Below are 24,433 nucleotides of genomic sequence, written 5' to 3' on the forward strand. Positions count from 1 at the left end.
ACCTTTAGCAGATATATGCATTTATTTGAAATGAAATGTTGTGAGTTAGTAGTTATTGTAATATTGCATTACAATAACAAAAATGATAATCTAATCGCACCACCCTTTACTGGCCTATTTAAAGTTTCCAGAAAGAATTACTGAATATATAATAAAATTTCAACTTTGCTCTATCTTTTGCATGTTTTTATTGACTAGGTCTTTCGCTCAGTAACAGAGCTCATTAGGTCGGCTGGATTATTTTCAAACACATACCATTTAAGCTGGAATATAGTTTATATCAGACTTTATGGATTATTATGTCTCATGATGTATACTGCCTGAGCTGGCATAGCCTGGCCCAATAGTCGACCCCACTGATCTGTATTATATAAATCAGTTTGTCGATACGTAGCGAGGTAATAATTTTTTATCTGTCTTATTGTGTTGTGTTATCAAACTATTATCACGCTTCTTCAGTTGAGGCGCTATGTGCTGAAGATTTCTGTGTAACATATTAATCTATAGAAATTCACTGTACTTTATATTTTTTTAGTTTGTTTTACAGTTTTGTTCAAAACTACAAACATGCTATCTACAATTACCAATCCACAATTTCAAAATGATACACTAGAGAAAAGGCAACTAGTGAACAGCACCCACTGTCATATCATGTGCTATTTTTGTCTGATTGAATAATGAGACTTTACAAATACTTATTAATGTAGCAAAACCATGACCTTAAAATATGAAGCACTATTCATTCGTAAAAGAGTACTCCAAGAGTTAGCGGTTGGTGGTAGTGACTAGCTGCCTTCCCTCTAGTCTTACACTGCTAAATTGGGGACGGCTAGGGCAGATAGACCTCGTGTGTCTTTGTGAGAAATTCACAAAAAAGAAACAAGGCAATCAAATAAAACAAATGCAATCCGGACTGGTTCGCAAATGATATAAAGAATACAATTAAAGAAAAATATTATAAATATAATAAATTTAAATCGACCGCAATACCAGCCCTTCTCTCTGGCTCAGTGATAAGTCTAAAGATTTATAATTCTAAAAACTGGGTTTAATTTTTCCATGGTAAGCACAACACAGATAGCTCATTGTGTAGCTTTATGCTTCCCAACAAACAAACAAATAAATTCGCTTCAATGATAGGAGATTTGGAGGATTATAGGAAACCAGGTGAGTAGATCAAAATAAATTTGGAAATGAAAAACGTGCATGAAAAAGGTTGGTTAAAATGAAAATATATAAAAATAGATTATACAGGAAAATTAATATATAATTATTATGGTAAGCTGAATTATTAAATTCTACATTATATCTAATTCTGACTGTGACGCTCTAGGACATTCACTTTCTTCTTTTGAAAACACTTCGGTGGGAATTTGGCCTCATGCTTTGGGTCATTGCCTTGCTAGAATATGAATTTTCGACCCAGTTTTATATTCTTGGCTGACTCAAACAGTTTTCCTCTTGGATTCGACTTTAATTTGCATTATTCATTTTCTCCTCAATCCTGACAAACTTCCCAGTCTCTCCTGATGAGGAACATCCCCATAATATGACATAGACACCACCATACTTGACAGTTGGGATAGTGTTGACTGGATAATGTGCAGAGATGAGCTTTCGCCGAACAAAACACTTTGAATCTAGAGCAGAAAGCTTAACGTTTGTCTCGTATGACCATAAAACGTTCTGTCAAAAGTGTGTAGTTTCACTTATATGATTTGTTGCAGATTTTATACGAGTTTAAAAAGACTTTTTTCCAGTAATGTCATCATTCTTGCTAAACAGGCCATCTTTGTGTAATGGACGAAAACATCGTCGATGTATGAGCACTGAGTACCATTTCAGATATAGAACTTTGTAAATCTATCAGTCACTGTTGACTTCACAATGGCATCTCAGGCCCAGCATGGCTAGGTGATTAAGGCACTCGGCTCGTAATCTGGGGGTCGCGGGTTCGAATCCTCGTCACACCAAACATGCTCGCCCTTTCAGCCGTAGGGGCGTTATAATGTGTCAGTCAATCCCACTATTCATTGGTAAAAGAGTAGCCCAAGAGTTGGAGATGGGTAGTGGTGACTAGATGCCTTCCCTCTAGTCTTATACCGGTAACTTAAAAATGTATTTTGAAGTTAATCACAAAACCATATATTGGGTTATTTGTGCTCTGTCCACCTCGGGTATCAAAATCCTGTTTCTGGCTTTGTAAGTCCACAAGACATGTCGCTGTGTCCATCATGGTAAACTCAGTTGTTTGCGTATTATTAGTAAAAAATTTTACTACCAAGAACATAATGCCTCCGAATACTCATCAAACTTATGCAGAAATTACTTGGCTAAGGAAGAAGCTGCTGTAGTTGTTCAAATGATCCAATGGATCACACAGAACCCCAATCTCAACCCAGTTGAATAGAGGTAGGATATGGTAGATTAAAAACTTGACAAATCAATAATTAGTTCCAAAAAAAACCTTTTGGGAGTGCATTAAAGGGATTTAAAGTAAAATATCAAAAGACACTTTGATTTAATATGTTGTATGCCAAGTAATTAACTTATAATTTAAACTCTAAATAAATTGGAGTTGTTATAAGTATGAAATATGTGTAAAAGTTTCGTTTGGTTAAGCACGAAACTACACAATGGACTATCTCTGCCTATCACACGTATCAAAACCCAATTTTTAACGTTACCATTGCAACAATGCCTGAAAGACTATCTACAGTTGTTGAAACAAAAGGGGTACACACAAAATATCAACTGTTTATTTAATTCAAGCACTCCTACTGGGTTTCGTTTGTACTAAATATGGGAATTAATAAAATTTTAATGTTTCACAATTGATTTACCTTCTATTGTTATCTGAAATAGCTTGAAATCTAATTTTTAACTCTGTCCTAACACTCTTGCACAATTTTGTACGTAACCCAATGGCATAGTGGAAATGTATATATCCGGTAAATTTTTCTATTTGTCGATTTCCATGAGAATTCGAGCGTGCAAATGAACTAAAAAGAAAATAATTTCTGAAAAAATCAGAAGTGGTGAATTTTACAAATTTATACAACGAGAACTGTAAAACTAATTTAAGTTCTAATTATTTAAAAGTAACATTACTTACTATTAGAACACACTGTTGTTGATGATAAAAAACTACAATCTCTATTTATGAAAGTGTAAATACATTTTACAGTTTTTATTTCGACGCTTACCGATGGAGGAGTATGATAAGTAATTAACTTATAATTTAAACTCTAAATAAATTGGAGTTGTTATAAGTATGAAATATGTGTAAAAGTTTTGTTTGGTTAAGCACAAAACTACACAATGGGCTATCTCTGCCCATCACACGTATAAAAACCCAATTTTTAACGTTACCATTGAGCCAATGAGAGGCATATTTTGTCTATAAAATGAAATAGATGTTTCATGATGTTTGCAGCTAGTGTTTTGGTGAATTTTGCTGTATTCTTCAAGGTGGATAGAATTATGTCAAACTACACAATATACTGAAGTAAAAAGCAATGTTTGTAAGTTTTGAAGATATATTTCTCGAAGTTTTTCCTTTTTCAATTAATCATTCAAAGCTGTTTCTTGTTTGACTTCATTCAAAAACTTTAACTTTGAATCTACCTTTATACTTGTTTTGCTTTCTGGTTTGGATCACGAGCCACTTTCTTTTGAAAAAGTTCTGTTGCATTCAAAAGGAAAAAACAACAAGAAAATATTAGCCAAGTTGATTTATTTATGCAACAATTCGATATAGTATTTATGGTTTGGTAAGTGCCGTTATGTAGTTGGTTCGAGGAAATAATGCTAACTCAAATTCAATATTAATCAAACTTTTACGTTATCATAATTTGTTTAACCAAATGTTTGTAGCTGCAAACATTAAGAGTTGTAATGGTTAGAGACGTCAACATTCGCGGGCGAATGCAATACGTCTTCGCCACGATATCCTAACATGGGAACTTTTGACACCAGATAAAATCGTGGAAAAAAAATCCAAACTGTCTAAATCACTGCTTTGAACCTGCAAGAAGATATCTTTGTACCAAATTCCATGTAAATTGGTCGAAACAAGGCAAGGTAATCGACCAATACTCTTAAAATCATGGGTTTGCTTAATTTCTTGACACTCCTAAAGTAGTTACAAACTGGCACATCCCAAATTTTTGTATGGATATTATTGGACCTGTAAAAAAGTACCAAATTCCATATAAATTGACCGAAATATGGCGGGTAACTGTTAACAAATCCTAAGATTATATTTTCTTGCGGTATCTTGTCCTCTCTATAGTTAACAAAAATGAGCGTGTCTATCATATTTGTTTATCGATATTTGAGACCCATAGAAAAGCATATTATAACAAATTCTACGTAAGTTTGTCAAAGTACAGCCGAGTAATTGAACAGAAATCTCAAAATTATCTTTTTTTTTTTTGTGAGCTATGACCTATCTAAAAGGACTCAAAATGGTTAAGTCCTAAATTTTTGTATGTCAATGTGTTGGTTACAAGAAGATTAGAATTTGTACCAGTTTTCTTCTTCATGCTGTAAACATTTTTGGGTTCATCTTTTATTTCATAAAATCCTTAAGAAGGCTTAAATACAAAAACAAAGTGTATGGGAGTATTGGACCAAGGTATAACCCAACTAGGTTTTAAGGAATACCTGTCGACTGAAAAGTATTTAATAGAAGAAATAATAGAAAAAGAATACGTCTCTCTGTGGAGGCATAATTGTGGTTTTAAACATACTGATTAACACATGATATTTAAATAATCTTCATGGTATTTATTTATTTCAAACTTGATATGCTTTGTGATTCGGATATATAAATGTAATATAAAATATGAAATCGAAATAAGGTTTAAATTTACAGAATATGCTTCAAAATCTCGAGTCAGTAGCGCATACAATAATTTATAAATAGATCATAGTGTGATTAGTCCTCATAACGCTGCACTATTAAATGCTGAAGAAATTGCTTCGAAAAAGTTTATTTGTTGAACTTGGCACAAAGGTACTTGAAGGCTATTTGCCATAATAGCTAGATTAACTTGATCTTGCCCCGGTGTCACAGTGGTGTTTCTCCGGTTTTATACCACGAGTTTCGATATCTGCGGTAGACAAAGCAGAGATAGCCATCCCGTTGTATAACTTTGTGTGGCCCGGCATGGCCAGGTGAGTTAAGGCGTGCGACTTGTAATCTGAGGGTCGGGGGTTCGCATCTCTGTCGCACCAAACGTGCTCGCCTTTTCAGCCGTGGGGGCGTTATAATGTGACGGTCAATTCCATTATTCGTTGGTAAAAGAGTAGACCAAGAGTTGTTGGTGGGTGGTGATGACTAGCTGCCTTCCCTCTAGTCTTACACTGCTAAATTAGGGACGGCTAACGCAGATAGCCCTCGAGTAGCTTTGTGTGAAATTCAAAAACAAACAATAGTTTTGTGCTTAATTCAAAAGAAACAAACTATAATTTTAATTGTTATTATATATTTTTGTCGAAGTCAGGTTCATTGAATGCTATTTTGTGTATTAAACTGATCCAACTTTTTACGTGCGCTTAAGTCTTAAAGACTAATATCAACGAAGAAGTAAAAAAGAAAATCGTATAATATACATATTTCACGATTTGTTTTAAATATATACGTGGAAATCATTTTAGTAGTGCTCCAATCTGTGTACTTAATAGCCTAGGTTAACAGGTTATCTCACTATGTGCTTGTAACGATTTCGAATTTGAATTTTCCACAAAGCCACAGGTGGGTTATCTGAATTAATCGTCCTTATTACAGAAACCTAGGCACATTGACTATTCAATTCACAGTTATGTAATTTTACACTAATATATTATAGCTGGGGAAAAGTATGTTTTTCACTACTCAAGGGCTATCTGTGCTAACATAGTACAGCATAAGGTTGGATCGCTGCTTTTCTCTTGACATTTACTAATGATACATCCAACAGTTTCTAAGTTCAACAGGTAATTGTACGAGGATTACAGTTTGAGTGCTGGAACATTTTCAGGTTATGCTGGCCATTCATGTTGGAGAATCCATTCTTTCTTCCACTAGTTTTTATGACTCTGCTGGGACTGTTAATTCCATTGTTCATAAGTTAATATTTAGATCACCAACTTGTTTAACTTGTGGTATTCGTGTACCTTTCTTCTTATTAACTGGCAAATAGAACAGGATATAAGATGGCTGTATAACCAGTATGTAACCAAATTTGTCAATATCTTTAATATACACCAGTAAAACATCCATCTGGTTGAAATTAATATTGAATATGGGTTAATCTGATTTCTCTTATTAATCGACTATTTCTATAAATACTGAACATTAAGGGCACTACAAAATTAGGGACGGCTAACACAGATAGCCCTTGAGTAGCTTTGTGCGAAATTCAAAAAACAAACAAAACAAAACAAACATCATTTTCTTAGTCAAAACACCTTAGGTGTAAAAAAAGCGCAGTCAAAAAGTATACAGCGGGCAACTTAGAGGAATGAAATCAAAATTAGTGGTTAGCAGTAACAGGTTAGAAAGAAAGCAGCTAGTCGTCACCGCCAATCTCCAACTCTTAGGCTAAATACTGTTTTATCTCATAAACAGCATCATAACCATGCCTTGTATTCTACACAGTTGAAACTCTGGTTTGAAACTATAACTTCTAGTTATATTTGTATGTGTGTGAGTGAATTTAAGAAAGTCAAAAACAACAGAGGATTCTTCTTTGGTGTCCTCATAACTATATACATGTACAGTTCCGGCCATACTCATGAATCTTTGAAGTTATACGTACTAAGCACAAAAACGAATTTTGGATGTTTGTTGCTACAGAACGTAATCGACTGTATTAGTTTAAAAGTGTGCTTTTTATTTTTATTACACAGAGCAGCGGCTTTATATATATGATTTCGTTTTTGTTGCAAGATATAATATTTCATCAACAGGCTAAAAAACCAGTGCCACATTCTATAATAATTAGTCATAACTATAACAGGATCGAACTAGTACTGATCCAATTAAAAGCCAGCATTTTGTTTTTATACAAATTCTGTCCAAAAACTATTGAAAAATTATTAATTTTAAACAAAACACTTTAGTAAGCTTGTTTTGTTTGTTTTTGAATTTCACGCAAAGCTACTCGAGGTCTATCTGCGCCAGCCGTCCCTGATTAAGCAGTGTAAGACTAGAGGGAAGGCAGCTACTCATCAGCACCCACTGCCAACTCTTGAGATACTATTTTACCAAGGAAAAGTGGGATTCAACGTCACATTATAACGTCCCCACGGCGGAAAGGGCGAGCATTTTTGGTGCGACCGGGCTTCGAACCCGCAACCCTCGGATTACGAGTCGAACGCCTTAACACACTTGGCCATGCCGGGCCGTTAGTAAGAAAATTATAATTATAGGATGAGAAAAACTGTATTACAAGAACACATTTATTTTCGTAAGGATACAGTTTAAAAGTGTGGGTGATTTTATAAACTTTTAGTTTGTTTTGTTTGTTTGTTGGTTTTTGAATTTCGCACAAAGCTACTCGAGGGCTATCTGTGCTAGCCGTCCCTAATTTAGCAGTGTAAGACTAGAGGGAAGGCAGATAGTCATCAACACCCACCGCCAACTCTTGGGCTACTCTTTTACCAACGAATAGTGGGATTGACCGTCATATTATAACGCTCCCATGGCTGAAAGGGCGAGCATGTTTGGCGCGACGGGGATGCGAACCCGCGACCCTCAGATTATGAGCCGCACGCGTTAACACGCTTGGCCATGCCGGGCCTAAACTTTTAGTCCACAAACATAAAGGAAAACAAACATAAACACCGAACTATTATATTTAAAATCAGGCTTTTTTATTATTTGTGTATTATTAATACTTTTCTAAAACGTCATTAAAGCTGTTGGTCTTAATTATTTATGCTAATATGGAACTAAATACATTACTCTACTGTAGAAATGCGATATATGAACTAACGTAAAACTTGGGCATCTCAAAATCATTTAATAAGTTATTACACGCCTATGATAAAGCAGTGTTGTATAAAGTTATAGGCCCAGGATAGCCATGTGGGTTAAGACTCGTAATCTGAGGGTCGCGGGTTCGAATTCCGGTCGCACCAAACATACTTGCCCTTTCAGCCGTGGGGGCGTTATATGTGACGGTCAATCCCATTATTCGTTGGTAAAAGAGTAGCTCAAAAGTTGGCGGTGGGTGGTGGTGACTAGCTGCCTCCCTCTAGTTTTACACTTCAAAATTACGGATGAATAACGCAGATAGCCTTCAAGTAGCTTTGCGCGAAATTCAAAACAAACAAATAGTATAATTCTATAAATGTGTTACAAATAAAACAGAATGCATTGTGATGATGTTATAACGATATTACATTGTACTGAAATTAAACAACGCAAGAAATGTATTATCTCAAAATATATATCAAGATTATTTTGTTAAAGGCCAAAATGGTATATGTGCAAGCATTTTGGCAACTTCATCTTTAATAAAATAAATTTGGTATTGGAGGATTGTATGCCCTCGTTTGAAATTATGCCTACACTATTTCACCACGTGAATTCAAACAGTGGAACATATTTCCAGCGCGTCTCGGTCCATTAACTAGCAATTCATGTTTAATATTGTTAGTAATTTTGTCTTTTGTGGTTTCGCGGCCAAGCATATTAAACCACACCTACAGCTGATAACGAAACACAAATATTGTCAGGTTATGTAAACATATGGGTAGGATTCTTTGCCGTAGATGACTGTGACTTACTGGCAATAAATTTCAACACTAAACAGAAGCACGCAATCCATTTGCTTTAAAATAATATATTCAAAACAAGTCACAACTATACATATATGTTCATTTACAGTTAATCACCGTAATTGTATCAAGAGCTTTAAATAATTCTATTATGCGTCGAAAGTCCACAAACGTTAGTTGAGTTACTTCAGAACCCAACTGAAAAAACATTATTTTTCTTTACTCCATTATTACAATACAATCTGAAATTATTACGTTTTAAAAGTCACGACTATACGCTTTCTATGGCTGAACTTACAAACACAGTCTAGATCTATTTGAATGTATCTCTCACTTTGTTTTACTTTCACTAACTTAACATAGTCATTTATATATGTATATATATTTTTACTTTCACCAACTTAATTTAGTCGCATGTATATATATGTGTGTGTGTATATGTATTTATCGCCCGACTTAAAATGAGCACTCGTGTGTATCTAACAGAAATGGAACTTTTAAAAAGGAAACGTTTTCCCCCGTTTTACTGCTAATCCTTCTATTAACCTACGATTATAAAAACAAAATTAAAAGAAATTTAAATTATACTTGAATACAATATTTATTTAGATTTTATAAAATCATTACAAATTGCATCAGTTAACATTTTTAATCATAAATTGGGACAACGGACGACCTTATTTTATTCGGGTGACCTGGGGCTTCAAGAAAGCAATATACTGCAAACTGATGGTAATCAAAGAACAATTATTTCGATAATGAATTGGTTCTTCTTGGTAATATCTCATCAAACACCTGTAAGACATAACAAAAACTTAAGTGAGTCCATTTTATAACACTACTAGAATTTATTCTGGTACCTTAATATTTCACAAACGTAATACGCAATAACTTAAACGTAATTATTTTAACATCTTCTTGTTGGTCTTTTCGCAAAACCCACCTACATCCAAAATTCAGGGCACGCAAAAGATTAAGCGTACCTTTCTTAGTGGCACACAGGTACGTCTGCTGACTTACATTGCTAGAAAACAGGTCTCGACACTCATGTTTAGCAGTGCACAGATAGCCCAATGAGTAGCTTTATGCTAATTACAAAAAACTAAATTAAGAAGTTCAATAATTATATTTTTTATTTTCATATTTATCTGCTCTTTAATTCAATATACACATTGTTTTATCTTGGGTGTCGATTGTGAAAGATTAATAACATAAACAGTAAATAATCATGTGTTTATATGTGTGAGTGAAGTTAACACTTGTCTATTTGGAAGGTGTGTGCCATAGTTTTATAGCCTGAGTCATCTCTAGAATAAAAAAAAGCATAATGCAGTCAACTCTTCCGATGCCATATGATTTTTTATTGCATAACCGCCACTTCAACATAACATGCAGATAGTAAGTTTTTTAGCTTAGCAGTCGACCCGGCATGGCCAAGCATGTTAAGGTGTGCGACTCGTAATCTGAAGATCGCGGGTTCGCATTCCCGTCGCGCCAAACATGCTCGCCCTTTCAGCCGTGGGGGCGTTATAATGTGCGGTCAATCACACTATTCGTTGGTAAAAGAGTAGCCCAAGAGTTGGCGGTGGGTGGTGATGACTAGCTGCCTTCCCTCTAGTCTTACACTGCTAAATTAGGGACGGCTAGCACAGATAGCCCTCGAGTAGCTTTGTGCGAAATTCCAAAAACAAACAAACAAACTTAGCAGTAGAAGAAACACGATTATGAACTGAACATTTTCTGTGACTCATGCAACAGCTCTGGCTCTAGAAAAGGACAGCATAAATAGGTGATAATGTTGTGTAATATATGGGTTAGTACGAAATTAGGAAATAGATAACTTTTTAAATAAAAACGATTTCTCCTTTTACAGCTACAAAAAAGTCGTTTATTTTCAAGAGTAGTCATAACATAAAGTCTCTCGAAAAATTTGTTTTTTACTATGTAGACGTGAACTTATTTAAAACTAGAAGCAAGTTGTTTTTTAACTATCTAGTATTTCTTTTACTCTTTGCTTTGATGGAGGGATTCGTACTTGAGAAGAAGCTCCATCAACATTTTTGTTTCTAAGTTCAGAAATAAATAAAATAGATATAGATTTTATTATTGGTGCATGTATTTCCTAAAAATAAATTTATTTAAGGGTCTGTTATAGTTTTTGTAATTCGGTATTGTGAATGTTCTTCAATATTTTAATCAGTTTCCGATGGACCATTTCCTGGAAATAGAGTCAGTCTATGAACTTATTTCGGTATTTGATTTCTACTGTTTATATGTAACACGAAAAAGAACAACCTATAATAAAGTAGACGACTCACCTAACTTATCGCAAAACAACAACAACGAAAATCATCATTTCAAGTCTTACTCTTTCAAGGCATCTGTGTCAAAAAACAAACTCTGCTAGCGATAAAGTAATCAAGAACTGTGAGTTAATGTGGCCATAAAATAATTTAAAGTAACCAGTGTCAGAAGAAATAGTTTACTCAAAACACACGTTTTATGTGAGAGTCATTTACAGCTGTGAGTCTAGTTCACTGAATTGTTACTTAAAGAACATATATATCGAGAGATAGATAAGTAGTATAAAAATTATCTATTGTGTATCCTGGGTCCTTTCGGTGGTTTCTTGGCGAAATTAAGAGCTTCTAACTCTAAACATCCAGATTCGATACCCGCTATAGGCACAGTACAGATAATCCATTATGTTTATTTATGCTTAATAACAAAAGAACAAAAACTATCAGCACGCCTCATATTACACACAAACATATAACTGTAACCTCTCTGCTTGACTTAACCGAAAAAGAGTTCTTTTAGAACCGAAGAGCAAATTCTATGACAAAAACTGACTGAGCTCATGAAATAATTATGACATTCTAATTAAGCAGTTTGACTAATATGGGATTGATATTGCAGTCCACTGTTTGTTAAACAAGCTTTCTTTGTAATCATAGACGTCATTTTAGATGATCCATCTAATAATATCTAAATGCCATTTTGGATAACCAAAGTAATTAGCAACGGCTTATAACTTTCTGTCTTTTATATTAAACTAAACTGACACAAAAATTAGCATATGTAATAGATTTTTGGAAGTCAAAAGGCAGCAAATTTGATAAGAATCCTTTAATGGCATCTATATAACAATTAATTTAAACACGTAATTTGTATATTTTTTACATCATATTTGTCTATTTATATGTTCTAATTCTTTCTTATTTATTGGATGTGTAAAACGTAATATTAGTCTTCATGTATTTATTTGACCTGTTTTGTTATTTATCTATCTGTCACAACAATTATGCATGAAATAGCAACGTGTTAATATATATTTCAAAATATGACAACAAGTTAGATAACACAAGTTTATTTACCTATCTAGGCGACTAAATCTCTAATGACCCACTTAGGTAGAAGTCACACCACTTTCTGTGCTGTTTATCGAGAAGCCGTCATGAGTGGAACAATGATATGCCCGACAGTGAAAGTTTTGAGGGCGTGGTGGGATGTTACCTTGCTTCATCATTTCACTTCTATTAATTTCTCCCAACTGGGGTCAATTTATCTAGGGCAGTAGGACAATGCGGGCATCATTGATCCTCACTGTCCACTGTGACTTGTAACCCACATTTCGACCCGCAAGCCCACAGGGTTTAAATAGTGGGACCCAATCATTGGCATGTCGTCAGTTCCAGCCTGAACATAGGCCTTCCAACACAATACAGCACGCACTGCCAGCACGTTACACTCTTTAGTTGTTTTGTGCACGTGGTCATCATCAAACTAAAAATGATGCACCTAAGTCAGGTAGGCTGCTGCTGCGTGTTATTACTCTGGGTCCCTCTCTCGATCATTATTTCACCCGCACATTCAGCAGGTAGGTAATATAATTGTTGGCCATCTCTTTTTGTTTTTTTTTACAGGATAAGTTTACAAAATGATATCTACTTTTTGATTATGCACTTATCACCCTTAAAGAAAAGTATTTAAAACGTGAGTACTTGTATTTAACAATGTGTACTATAATAGATGCTTAGATCATAAATTGTGCTGTGTATTTGAACATTAGTGTTATAGTTAGTTTAGGCCTGAGGCGTACAACGTTTTTAATTTTCGCATGAAATATACCATAAAAGTTTCCCGTGTAATAGAGGTGAACGCTATAATTTTTATCCGTGTTCATTTCCAAACTGGGTCAGTGGTATCACTACAGATTTGCAACAGTAAAATTTTAGGTTCGATTCCTAAACGTCGACAAAAACAGATACCGGACTTGCAATTTTGCGGCAAAGTAAAAAAAAAAATCATTTTATCATTCTAAACCTTGAAATGACATTAATAATTTAGACATTAAAGTGTAATAACTCAATGTTCAACTCTTGCATGCTATTTTAATCTTTTAAAATTAATTTGTTTCTTTGATATGAATACACGTCACTAATTTTGTTTAAAGGATTTTTCACACACTTTTAATAATTTATGTTAATTTTTTGAACATTATTTAAAAATAACCTTTAATAAGTTCTCACGTAAAAGATTATAGATTTTAGTTAAAATTATTAAATTTCTATGTATTTATTCAAATGCGTAATTGTAAGTTTTTTGTATTATTACAACGATTTGTTATATGTTTAAATGTGTTCAAGTAGTCTAGTAAAGTAGTCATTTTGACAACTTTCTGTAAGAAATGTAGATTATGTGAAACTAAAAACACACACATTTAAATAAGCCTGAAACTGAATACAGAGTTTATTTTTAGATAATTTACTCTTTAGAAAGAGGTACATAATTTTTATATTATATTCATATTAGCTCTCCGATGATTCAGTGGTATGTTCGAGGGCTTATAGAGCTAAACATCGGGTTTAGATATTCGAAATTAGCAGAACACAGACATCCCATTGTGTAGCTCTGTGTGCAAAAATAAACAAACAAGCATTATTGATCATTTGAGGGTTTTTTTTTTGTTTTTTTACTCCAAATTATATCTAAAGTTCGTTGTTGTCTCTGCACATTGCCGTCTTATCTGTTCATTGTAAACCAGAATCCAAATATTTATATTCATTTATAACTTCTATTACTTGATTCTTGTATTTTCATTTCTTATTTACTATAATTATCAGTTTATTTAAATTCAATATAAACTTGATTTTATCTGTATAGCTTACCGGTTTATCAATAATTTGTTTCAATTTTTCTTTAGCACGTGCTCCCCAGTGGTACAGTGGTATGTCTACGCACTTACACACTAAAAACCAGCTTTCGATACTCGTGTTGGGCAGAGCACAGATAGCCCATTGAGTAGCTTTGTGCTTAATTCTAAACAAACAAACTTTAACACGTACCACTGTAATTGCATCATCTTCAAACTCTAATCATCAAATATTACTTTCTCCAATTTTCTTTTCATCATACTTCCTTCCAAATCAGTTATTTGAAAAAACAACAACAAAACAAACAAAAAAATTATCTCAACTAATTTTCTAAAATAGCCTTATATTTCGATAGTTTTGAAATACGAATAATAATCGCACACTAATTGGTACAATATATGTATATTATATTACTTTATAATATCTGACATTGAAATATTTTTCCCTGTACGAAAAAACGGAACACAAACATAGCTGATTGCCAGATGTTTATAGTCATTATATTTTCCACAATTTGCACAAAAAACAGAAACGTTTTTATTTTAAATTGCATTTTAATTTAAATTTTATTCATATACTTTTAGCTCATAATAACTGTCATTTTATTTTTCAAGCCGTACATGTCTCCTGTGGGAAACAAATGGTACGAAGTGGTCGAATTGTTGGGGGTGAAGATGCTCACGATGGAGAGTTCCCTTCTTTAGTATGTATATTTATAAATAGACTTAGGAAAGTCAATGCATAAGAAACTTGGAGACATAAATACTTTCGCAAAGCATACCTTCCTTCTTCCTTGTTTAAAAAGGAAGACTTACCTTCTGAAAGCGCTCAGATAATCTATGTTGTACTTATTGATTCACCTAGTTTTTATCCAAATTGATTTCTTATGTATTTAAATAGGTAAACTCACTTGCTAATGTTACGTCTTTATTTTATTCGTAAAATGAATGAAACAAATACAGACATGTATATTTCTTTCACTTATTTGTTAAATATAATTCAATACATGACACTGTTATTAAAATGCCTTTAAAATTTGTGTTCTTTTCAAGTACATGAACTAATGTAGAATATGCAATTTTTGAAAACACACTTCCCCTCAACTCTTTTTTATTTTTTATTTCAATTTCATTTATAAAGGAATTTAGGTAAAAACAGAACGTATTTCAATAGTGGGTGACATTGTTTCAAGTCTCAGTAGGTTAAGAGAATTACAGGTAACTATGTAATGAGATCTAGAAGGGTGGATATTTATCGTAACTATGCCACTATGTTACAGTGTTTAATGAAGCCACAGAATGCCTTCATTACATTTTCTGTAATTACATCTTGTAAATCAAGTAACAGAATTACAGTGTTGATACTTTTTGTGTAACAATTCATATCTGATAGTTATAGTCCTGCGTGCTCAATTTTGAGCATTAATGTTGTGCATCTTTTAAATTTCAATCATAGTAACTTACGGCTTTTAAAGTACATCCTATAATTTACACCAGAAAAACATTGTAAATAGTAAGACATTAATTTGACTCTTGAAGTTTTGTATTTTTATTATTACAAAATTAGCATTGTTTTTGCCAAATTTTCATAGTCACTATTAATACTAGTTCATCGAACTAATAAAAAACGAACTATTCATTATTTCTTGAAAATAAAGTAAGGTAATGAGAGTAACAATTTGAAACATGTGTTAAATTATAATATCAGGAAATAAATCATAAACCAAGTAAACAAAAATATATAATTTTGTGTTTTCAGGTTTCTATCAGATTGAATGGACAACATTTCTGTGGAGGCACTATTATTGCCAAACGTTGGGTTTTAACGGCAGGTCATTGCGTCATCCTGTAAGTATGACATTCTTCAAATGCTAGAAATAATAAACAGCACGGTGAGAATAAATTATGAGAACTAAAGTGTAGCCGTTTTAATACTAGAAATAAGCGACTTTATAACACCAGGAGTGTTCACTAAAACACAAACTGCAACTGACGGTACAAAGCTTTAAATGGTTTAAATAATATATTTATTCCTGTCTAATTAAATAAAAACAACATTTTGGTATTGTACATCAATGTTCACTACAGAAATTACATAATAAAGTGTAGCTTTATTTCTTAAAATTTCCTAGTGTAAACAGAATTCAGATTCCATTAAATATTGAATATTTAATACTTTAATGTATAGTCTTACGACATTACTGAAGAAAAACGCTTTAAATATCATTTGTCATATTTTTTCAGTAAAATTTCATTATCATAAATGTGTACCATTATTAACAGTGTTGAAAAGTTAAGTTGACGTTGTTTGTTTGTAATTGAACACAAAGCTACACAAAGAGATATCTGTGCCCTGCCCACTACGGGTATGAAGCCTGATTTTTAGCCTTGTAAGTCCGCAGACATTCCCCTGTGACACTGGGTAGCAAATTAAGTACAAGTAATATTGTCAAAAAGAAGTGTATTCTGGCCTTCAGATTGTTTTTAATAAAGAAACACAGTTCAGTATTCATTTCAAATTGCCTTATATACCTCCTCGTAAGTTTAAGTGTACCCTTTTTTTCACATAATCTTATTTTGTAGGTTTGCTGCCAATCGTTTTGTAGTTCGAGTGGGCGAATATCGACTGTCCCAGGATGAAGACCATCCAACACAGGATATTCCTGTCAAGCAAAAAATTATTCATCCTAGTTATTCCAAACCGAAAAAATACTTTAACGACATTGCTTTATTAGAGCTAACAGAAGACATAAAGTTCAACGATTATGCCTGGCCGGCTTGTCTACCACTATCAGAGGAGTCCAGTTCGTATAAAGGCCAACAAGTAACTGTAACTGGCTGGGGATGGCTGAATGAGCCTGATAAAGGTGAGTTTCGTGGGCTTATTTCTCATCTATTAGTTGATTACACTTACAGGGCTGATTTTTGTCCATAAAGATTTAGTTGGGATCTTTAGTTCAATACAGTCTAATTGTAGTTATGTATGTATATTTCGTACTATACACATACTTAGTGCATACAAACTTTACTTCTAAAATTTAAGTATGGTATAATTGATAATATGGATTTATAATGGACGAGGATATTATATTCGTTATATTGTAATACATTTCGTTAAATATTTGGATTTTGACTTGGACTTCAATCTCTCTTTTCTTTTTTCGTTTTTAGTTACTATTTTAATCCAACAACAAGTCTTTTCCGACGAAATTATTTATTTACACGTAAAAGTGTATGTACAATAGTTTTAGTTTTATTTGCATTTTTAAACCTATTCCAGATTTAAATATTTTATGTATCTAATCTAAAATTCTAAAAAATGTAAAATAACTTAGTATTTAATTTACTATTTAATACAGTAATTAATACACTATACAATATACTATTCAATAAAAATGTAAAATAACATAGTATTTAATTTACTGTTTAATACAGTAATTAATACACTATATAATACAATACTTAATTCGAACCGAAAATTGTGTTTTGATCAAATTTGATTCCTTTTTCAAAAGAACACAGGCAGCGAAAAAAACCACAGATATAAACCAAAGTTATTCCCAGGAACGTTAACATAAGTTTTGTGTACATATTCTGACAATGAACTGTTGTTTACTTAAGAGTACCTCTTGCACAAAACACTGAGGTTGATTTTAGTGAATAAAGTTTACAACTATCATAGTATATTCTTAGTTCTGTTTAGGTAAGTACAACGCATTCTGAACATTCATGAGTCTCTAACCTATAAAAATTAAAAGAGTGTAGGAAGAAATTAGTCGAAAAGGAGCAAAACTAAAAGTTTATGAAAAAATGCGGAAACAAATTAGACGTACACAAATAAAACACAAAAATCAAATCAAACAATTAAAAGGCTTACATAAAACATGAAACATCACAAACATTGAATAACAAGAAAACCAGTTCAAATTGTAAGTCAAAATCCGTAATTTATATGTACACATGGAAACATAAAACACGATATTATTACTAGCTAGCATACACACATATACACGACCGCGTGTATTTATGCATTTTATCTTCTGGGATACCTAGTTAATTTATTTTTGCTTAGTGCAATCATTCTATTGTTTAAATACATGAGTAGTCAACGAGAAGTCTTCCAGGTTCAGAGGCCATAGAAATATTTACATATTTGTTTATTAAATATCATGCAAAACTATACAAGCCGTTTCTTTAAACACTACTTTGTTTGTTTGTTTGTTTGGGAATTTCGCACAAAGCTACTCGAGGGCTATCTGTGCTAGCCGTCCCTAATTTAGCAGTGTAAGACTAGAGGGAAGGCAGCTAGTCATCACCACCCACCGCCAACTCTTGGGCTACTCTTTTACCAACGAATAGTGGGATTGACCCGTCACATTATACACCCCCCACGGCTGGGAGGGCGAGCGTGTTTAGCGCGACGCGGGCGCGAACCCGCGACCCTCGGATTACGAGTCGCACGCCTTACGCGCTTGGCCATGCCAGGCCCTTAAACACTACTTCAACTTATAATTAACATTGTTTTGTTAAACAAGATGACCTGCAGTTCTTCCCTGCAAGAATTTCAAATTAACTTGTTTCGTCATCCCTACCGGAAACTGTTAATTTTTAAATCAACGCTGCTCAGTGGCCACGAGTCTCTTATATCAGTAATAGTCTTAATTTAACCTATGAAGGTATGTTCAATGTATCGGATTAAATTCCTATAACATGTTATTGCATTATAAAAAAGTTATTAAACATTACAAATATTCAACTCACATATATCAAAATCACGTGATAGATATAGCGAAATTACCTATACAAAGTTTGTAAACTCTGAACAAACCGAACTAGATTTCTATTAATATATGCTAAAATAATACATTTAATACACACCTAGTCAAAGAAAATAAAATACACTGGAACACCATAATTCATAGAGCATTGCAATAGAGTACGTTTGTGAATATACATCTATTTTTATAATTTATAAACGGTAAGTTTACGAACGTATAATGCCAAAACCCATTGTTAAATACCTTTCGGTGGGAAGAGTACAAACAGCTAGTTATGTAGTTATTAAGCTGAAAAGGGCAAAAACAACGACAATCACGTACAACGGGATACTTCCTTTGAGCTGAAACTGTAATGTTTGTTTTATTTTTCCTTATTTATGTTGAGTTTAATGTTGGTTGTTGTATTGGGTAAAAATGTATTTATATTATTCGATAACAGTAGCTCTGTATGTATCATGTAAGTAAACATAAGTTAGAGCAAATCGGTACGAGTACGTTTTTGGCATTTATTATCTAGGGGGAGAACGTGCAGATACGCTACAAAAGGTTAACGTGCCGGTAATGGACTATAAACACTGCCAAAGTCTGTATCACACAGCAGGAAAGATGGTGATTTTTCAAAGCGGACAAATGTGTGCTGGTTATAAAGAAGGAAAAAAAGATTCTTGTCAGGTTGGTTCAGTGAGCTGAAAATCACATCAAATTTTCCAGTTTACTATTACAGTGTGAATGATATAGTATTTTTGGAACGTTAGTTTTTGTAGGAAACGGTATCATATGTGTTTTAACTAATCCTATAGATTAGTTTGCAATAATGTTATTATTTTTTTATTTTTACAGTATGAATGATATAGTATTTTGAGAAGGAATGTTTTTTGTTTTTTTTCCCGGGAAACTAAATTATCTGTGTTTTAAGTGTAATAACTACATGTTGCTGATTTAAAATGGCTTGAACAACCCAAGTAAAACTTATAGCATCGTTGACCTCTAATTCGTTGAAGGTGATTATTAATACATGTACATAAATATGTTTTTGTATAACAAGCAATATAAGTTGCTTTGATAAAAGCTGTCATTTGATTGCGTAATTCTTATATTAGAAAACAGGTTTTATGTTTTTCACTATTTTATTTAGATACTATATCAGTATGTTGTGTTTATTCGTAAAGATATATTTAAAACCTCAGACAATTAGAGTAATAAAGTTAGGAAAAAATATCATGTAGAAATACGTATTACTTTGGAGTGAGATAACGGACTTTTGGCCTACTCTGTCTAGTAGAACTTAAACTGTGTGCTCCTGTTGAATAATTTTGTACATTTTATAACACACCAGAGATTAGTATAAGTAATGAAATTATGTTTTCCTAATTATTTTCCAGGGAGATTCTGGTGGTCCTCTGTACATGAATAAAAACAACATATTTACCGTAATTGGAGTAGTTTCAGCGGGAATTGGTTGTGGTCGAGAATATCTTCCTGGACTTTACACAGAAGTTGTATTTTACCGGTCATGGATACTTGAACATGTTGATAACATCTGAAACTCCGAACTCTCTAAGGTTTAGAAGAGGGAGTTTGTATAGTCTTTTATATGCTAGTCGATATTCCTTATCCCCAGAGAGCTTTATGTTTTTACTGGACTGACACATTATACAAGCTTTGTGAATATCACAGAGACATGCACTTGTATTACCTTCTTTCATTTAAGTCTTAAAGAAGTTGTTATTTTTTCAATATATGTGTTCTCATGTTCTGTTTGTTGATAACTGTAAGTTTCGATATAAGAGTAAAAATGTTAAAGTATGTTTTGGCGTAGTATACAATTTATGTTAGTAATGTGTACGTTTTGCTTTATAAAACTGTAGACAGTGAGACTGGATAAGAAAAAAATATAACCAAATATGCTTTATTTTTCCTCACAATACACAGCCAAGAACTCTGTCTTAGCGCTGCAAGAATAAGTGTCATTGAATTTATAAGTTAAATAAAAAACAAAAACAAAAAAACAATAATTATTTTTGTAAAATCCACTGGAAAAAAGCTAGTCGTTTCTTATTAATAGAAATAAAGTGTCCTGTTTTTCTTATCGAAGTATGTGTGTTTTCTACTTAAAGAGAAGAAATAATATCATCCTTAAGACACATCCTTTATCTGTCAATTTTTGTTAGTAGTGAATAGTTGCTGATAATTGTTGTACCACGAAAATTTTGGTGATTTTCTCTATACAAGATAAGCAATTGTTGTTCCGTGCATATCGAACCAAGCTTAAACAGTAAAGACATAAATATAATGTTAATTAAAAATACTGATCTGAATTTCAGCATCGTTACATAAAAACAAACATAAACATGCACTCACGCATATGCTTCTGATAGAAAATGTTTAGATTTTATTAGATAATAATTTTTAAATAATGAATAAATAAATATGAAAATAATAATTATATTTAAAACTTTAAAACATTAATAAGTTCCCAAAGATATTACCTTTTGAGTTGATGAAAAATAATTATAAAGCATTTTTTGAAAAAAAAAACATCTTAAAAGGATTTTGAAATATTAGGAAGGATAAATAAAAAAAACAGGAAAAATACGAATGCAACACAGCCTACATGCTCAAAAATCCAGTTCTTCCGAAAATAAAAGAGCATCAAATTGGGGACTTTTTAATTTATTATTATTTTGTATAAAATGCATAAATATTTGAAGGAACATTTCCAATTAACAAAATATCATTAACTTTGTCTCTTCTGAAGTAAAGTGGTCAGTTAAGTGAATATAATTAGAAATTTAAGAATAAAAAAAAAAAACAGCGCGTAGTCATACAGATAGGCTATCTACGCCAAACATCCGGTAAAAAGTTAAATTATTAAAAATTTGTAAAAAGGAATTAAGGTAAAACAAAAGAAAGTTTAATATTTGAATTCAAAACATAAATAGCGTTAAATCCAATTTATATATCTAGTTTACAGCATTAACAGAGAAACTACAGTAATACAAGTTGTAAAGAACTTTCTGTAGCATAATTTTAATTTTCATAACTCGTCAGGATGACTAATGGGTAGTTTAAACATCAACGCTAGACACCTGAAGTTGGCATTTCTGCTCCTGATTTCGAGTTATTTGACGTTACGGCCATTTTTTAAATTTCAAATCAAACTATATGTACCTTGATTCTTAAAAGGGAACCACATTAAAAAAGGTTTAATGTATAAAGTAAAAAACTTAAATAATATTAAAAAGATACGGAGCCAACTGTTGGATAAAGGAACAGGCACAGCTGTGATAGTGCCAGAGCAGATAGATTTAGCTGCAGTGTCGGCGAGCTCGTTCCCGCGAATACCAATGTGGCCTGGTATCCAGAAAAAACTGGATAGAAGTAGATGTTAAAGAGAAATGGGCCAGTCGGTTTTGAATATCGGCGAGAACAGGGTGAGAACTAACGTGAAGGAATTCCAGGACCAGTAGAGAACTAAGCAAGTCAGTATAAATAATACAATCTGAGTGTTTCTTAGCTTCTATGTGATCCAGGGCAAAAGAAATGGCATATAATTCGGCAGTAAACACAGAAACTGTATAGAGGATTCTGTGTACAACCACTATACCTTAACAAACCATGGCAGAGCCCACAGAGTCACCTGATTTCGAGCCATCCGCATAAATAGGAATGGAAGGATGATTCAGAAGATGTTCAGCAAATAACAGACAGTACTTCCAGTCAGGAGTATTTGCTTTTTTTCAGATGACTTACAGAAAAATCACATTTGGGGATTGTAATAAGCCATGGTGGAATGGGCTGATCAGTGGATACAGCAATACCATCCAAGGACAGACCCAATTAATCCAACTGTGCCAGGATACAATGGTAAAAAAGAGCAATGGCAGATCGTCTGTTCTGAAAAAAACACGGCCCAATGAGGAAGGAAAACACAACCTCAGGTGGGATGCTGTGGTAAGGATCGAAGTTTGAAGCATACAGTGAAGATAGTTGTAAACGGAGAAGGTGTAGAGGAGATTCACGAGACTCTGTGTATAAGCTCTGGTGTGGGGAAGTGCAGAGCCAAAGTGCCTGATGATGAATGAGGTTCAGCATCTTCAAGGCCGAAGTCCTGGCAAAGCCACAGATCATCGACCCGCCGTATAGTTTTGACAGAATAAGAGACGATATATCTTTAGCATAGAATATCGATCTACTCCCCAAGTGGTGGAAGAGAGGACATGGAGGATGTTCAGGATTTAAACTTTAATTTAGAAGTTAATTAAATATTAATATGTATAAAATTTATATTTGCCAACAAGATTGATATACACAATTTTCTTTTTTTAACTCAAATATATATTAAAACAAATTTACTTTTTACTCTTAAGATAGTAGCATAAAGTGCATGAAAAGAAATTATTGGGTTATTCTTTACCAATAAAAACAATGAGATTAACCATTACATAATAACATCCCACTGCTGAAAGGGCGAGGACGTTCCATAACAAGATTCAAATTATGAGTCGAGTACTTTAACCACTGATCCATGTTTGGCCTATTATGCTGGAGCAGTTGAGACAACTGTATCGCAAAATCTGGGTATGACTAACTTATAAAACAAGAGGTTATTTTTCTTATTGTTCAAGATTTGGTATAAAGAACAGGTCTAAAAAATTAAACTTCAAATGTACTTGTCCTAGATTAAAGTGATTTAAACGGCTTTTTAAAATTAATTATATACTTTAAGTGATGTAACTATTGAAAGGTTAAATTGACCAAAACGCTTACTTGCAAACATGATTGACAGTTTAGGTCAATTATAAAAAACAAATCGTTATAGCTAGAACAAGTTTTACCACACTGTGTTTTTTCTTTAAGTTCACATTTGCTCCATCAGTGCTATCTGCTGAATCTTCCGAGGGGAATTGAACCCCTGATTTTACCGTTGTAAATTCGAATACTTACCGCTGTACCAGCGGGGAACCCAACTACAACTGGTTCCCTGGTACTAGCACATGCACTTACACCTATTCTTGCCTCCACTTCTCCAGTATGTGAGCAAAATAAAGTCCTGTTTTCTTTGAGCTGATGTGTACTTGCATCATATTGTTTCAAAGGGCAATTTTAGTTATTTGTTCCCATGACAAATATAGCCCCCTATTAAACTTTCTACAAAGAACACAGCACACCAGATCTTCGCCTTCGTTGTACTCAACCCGTTTAGATTAATTGTACACATAAGATAGAACATTATTTTCTTTCTGTAACTTTTTGTTTCATCTCTTCCATTTGATTTATTTTTCTCTCCTCTTCCGAAGTAGTAAAACTGAATTTAAATAAAGACTACTACTTCGTGTCGCGAGATAAACAGTTGTAAAATGATCGACAATATTCTAATAATTTTAATATTCATTTAATTAATATAAAGGAATACGTTCTTCATAATCTTCAAAAGAGCCCTGAACAAACTCAATTTTTATTTCTTTCAATATTTAATTTCGAATTGAAAAAGAAATTACAAAGTTTACTCTTTAGTTAGAAGAAAAAATTAGGCCTAAATATCAAGATCGACAACTAATGCTATTTAATAAGTAGAAAATAAACACGACTGACTACAAGTCTGCCAAAGAGTGACGTAATTGGGCAAAGGTAAAATTGATGGTTACATCACCCTCCTATTAGAAAAATGTATTATTAGCATAATAATATTGTCATATGCAGAGATTTTTTCTAGCCCTGTGACAGC

The 24,433-nt window shown here is 33.0% G+C and overlaps 1 protein-coding gene across 1 annotated transcript; it reads left to right on the forward strand.

The window, feature by feature from the left end:
• The first annotated feature begins 12,446 nt into the window (after positions 1–12,446).
• LOC143225184 (venom protease-like) lies at positions 12,447–20,799 on the forward strand. Its single transcript, XM_076454152.1, has 6 exons — positions 12,447–12,652; positions 14,543–14,631; positions 15,687–15,775; positions 16,511–16,794; positions 19,223–19,377; positions 20,088–20,799. Exons 1-6 carry the CDS (start codon positions 12,565–12,567, stop codon positions 20,247–20,249), a joined length of 867 nt encoding a protein of 288 aa, XP_076310267.1. The 5' UTR covers positions 12,447–12,564; the 3' UTR covers positions 20,250–20,799.
• Positions 20,800–24,433: the final 3,634 nt, after the last annotated feature.

Source organism: Tachypleus tridentatus, chromosome 9 (assembly GCF_004210375.1).
Source record: "Tachypleus tridentatus isolate NWPU-2018 chromosome 9, ASM421037v1, whole genome shotgun sequence".
In the NCBI taxonomy this organism is placed as follows: domain Eukaryota; kingdom Metazoa; phylum Arthropoda; class Merostomata; order Xiphosura; family Limulidae; genus Tachypleus; species Tachypleus tridentatus.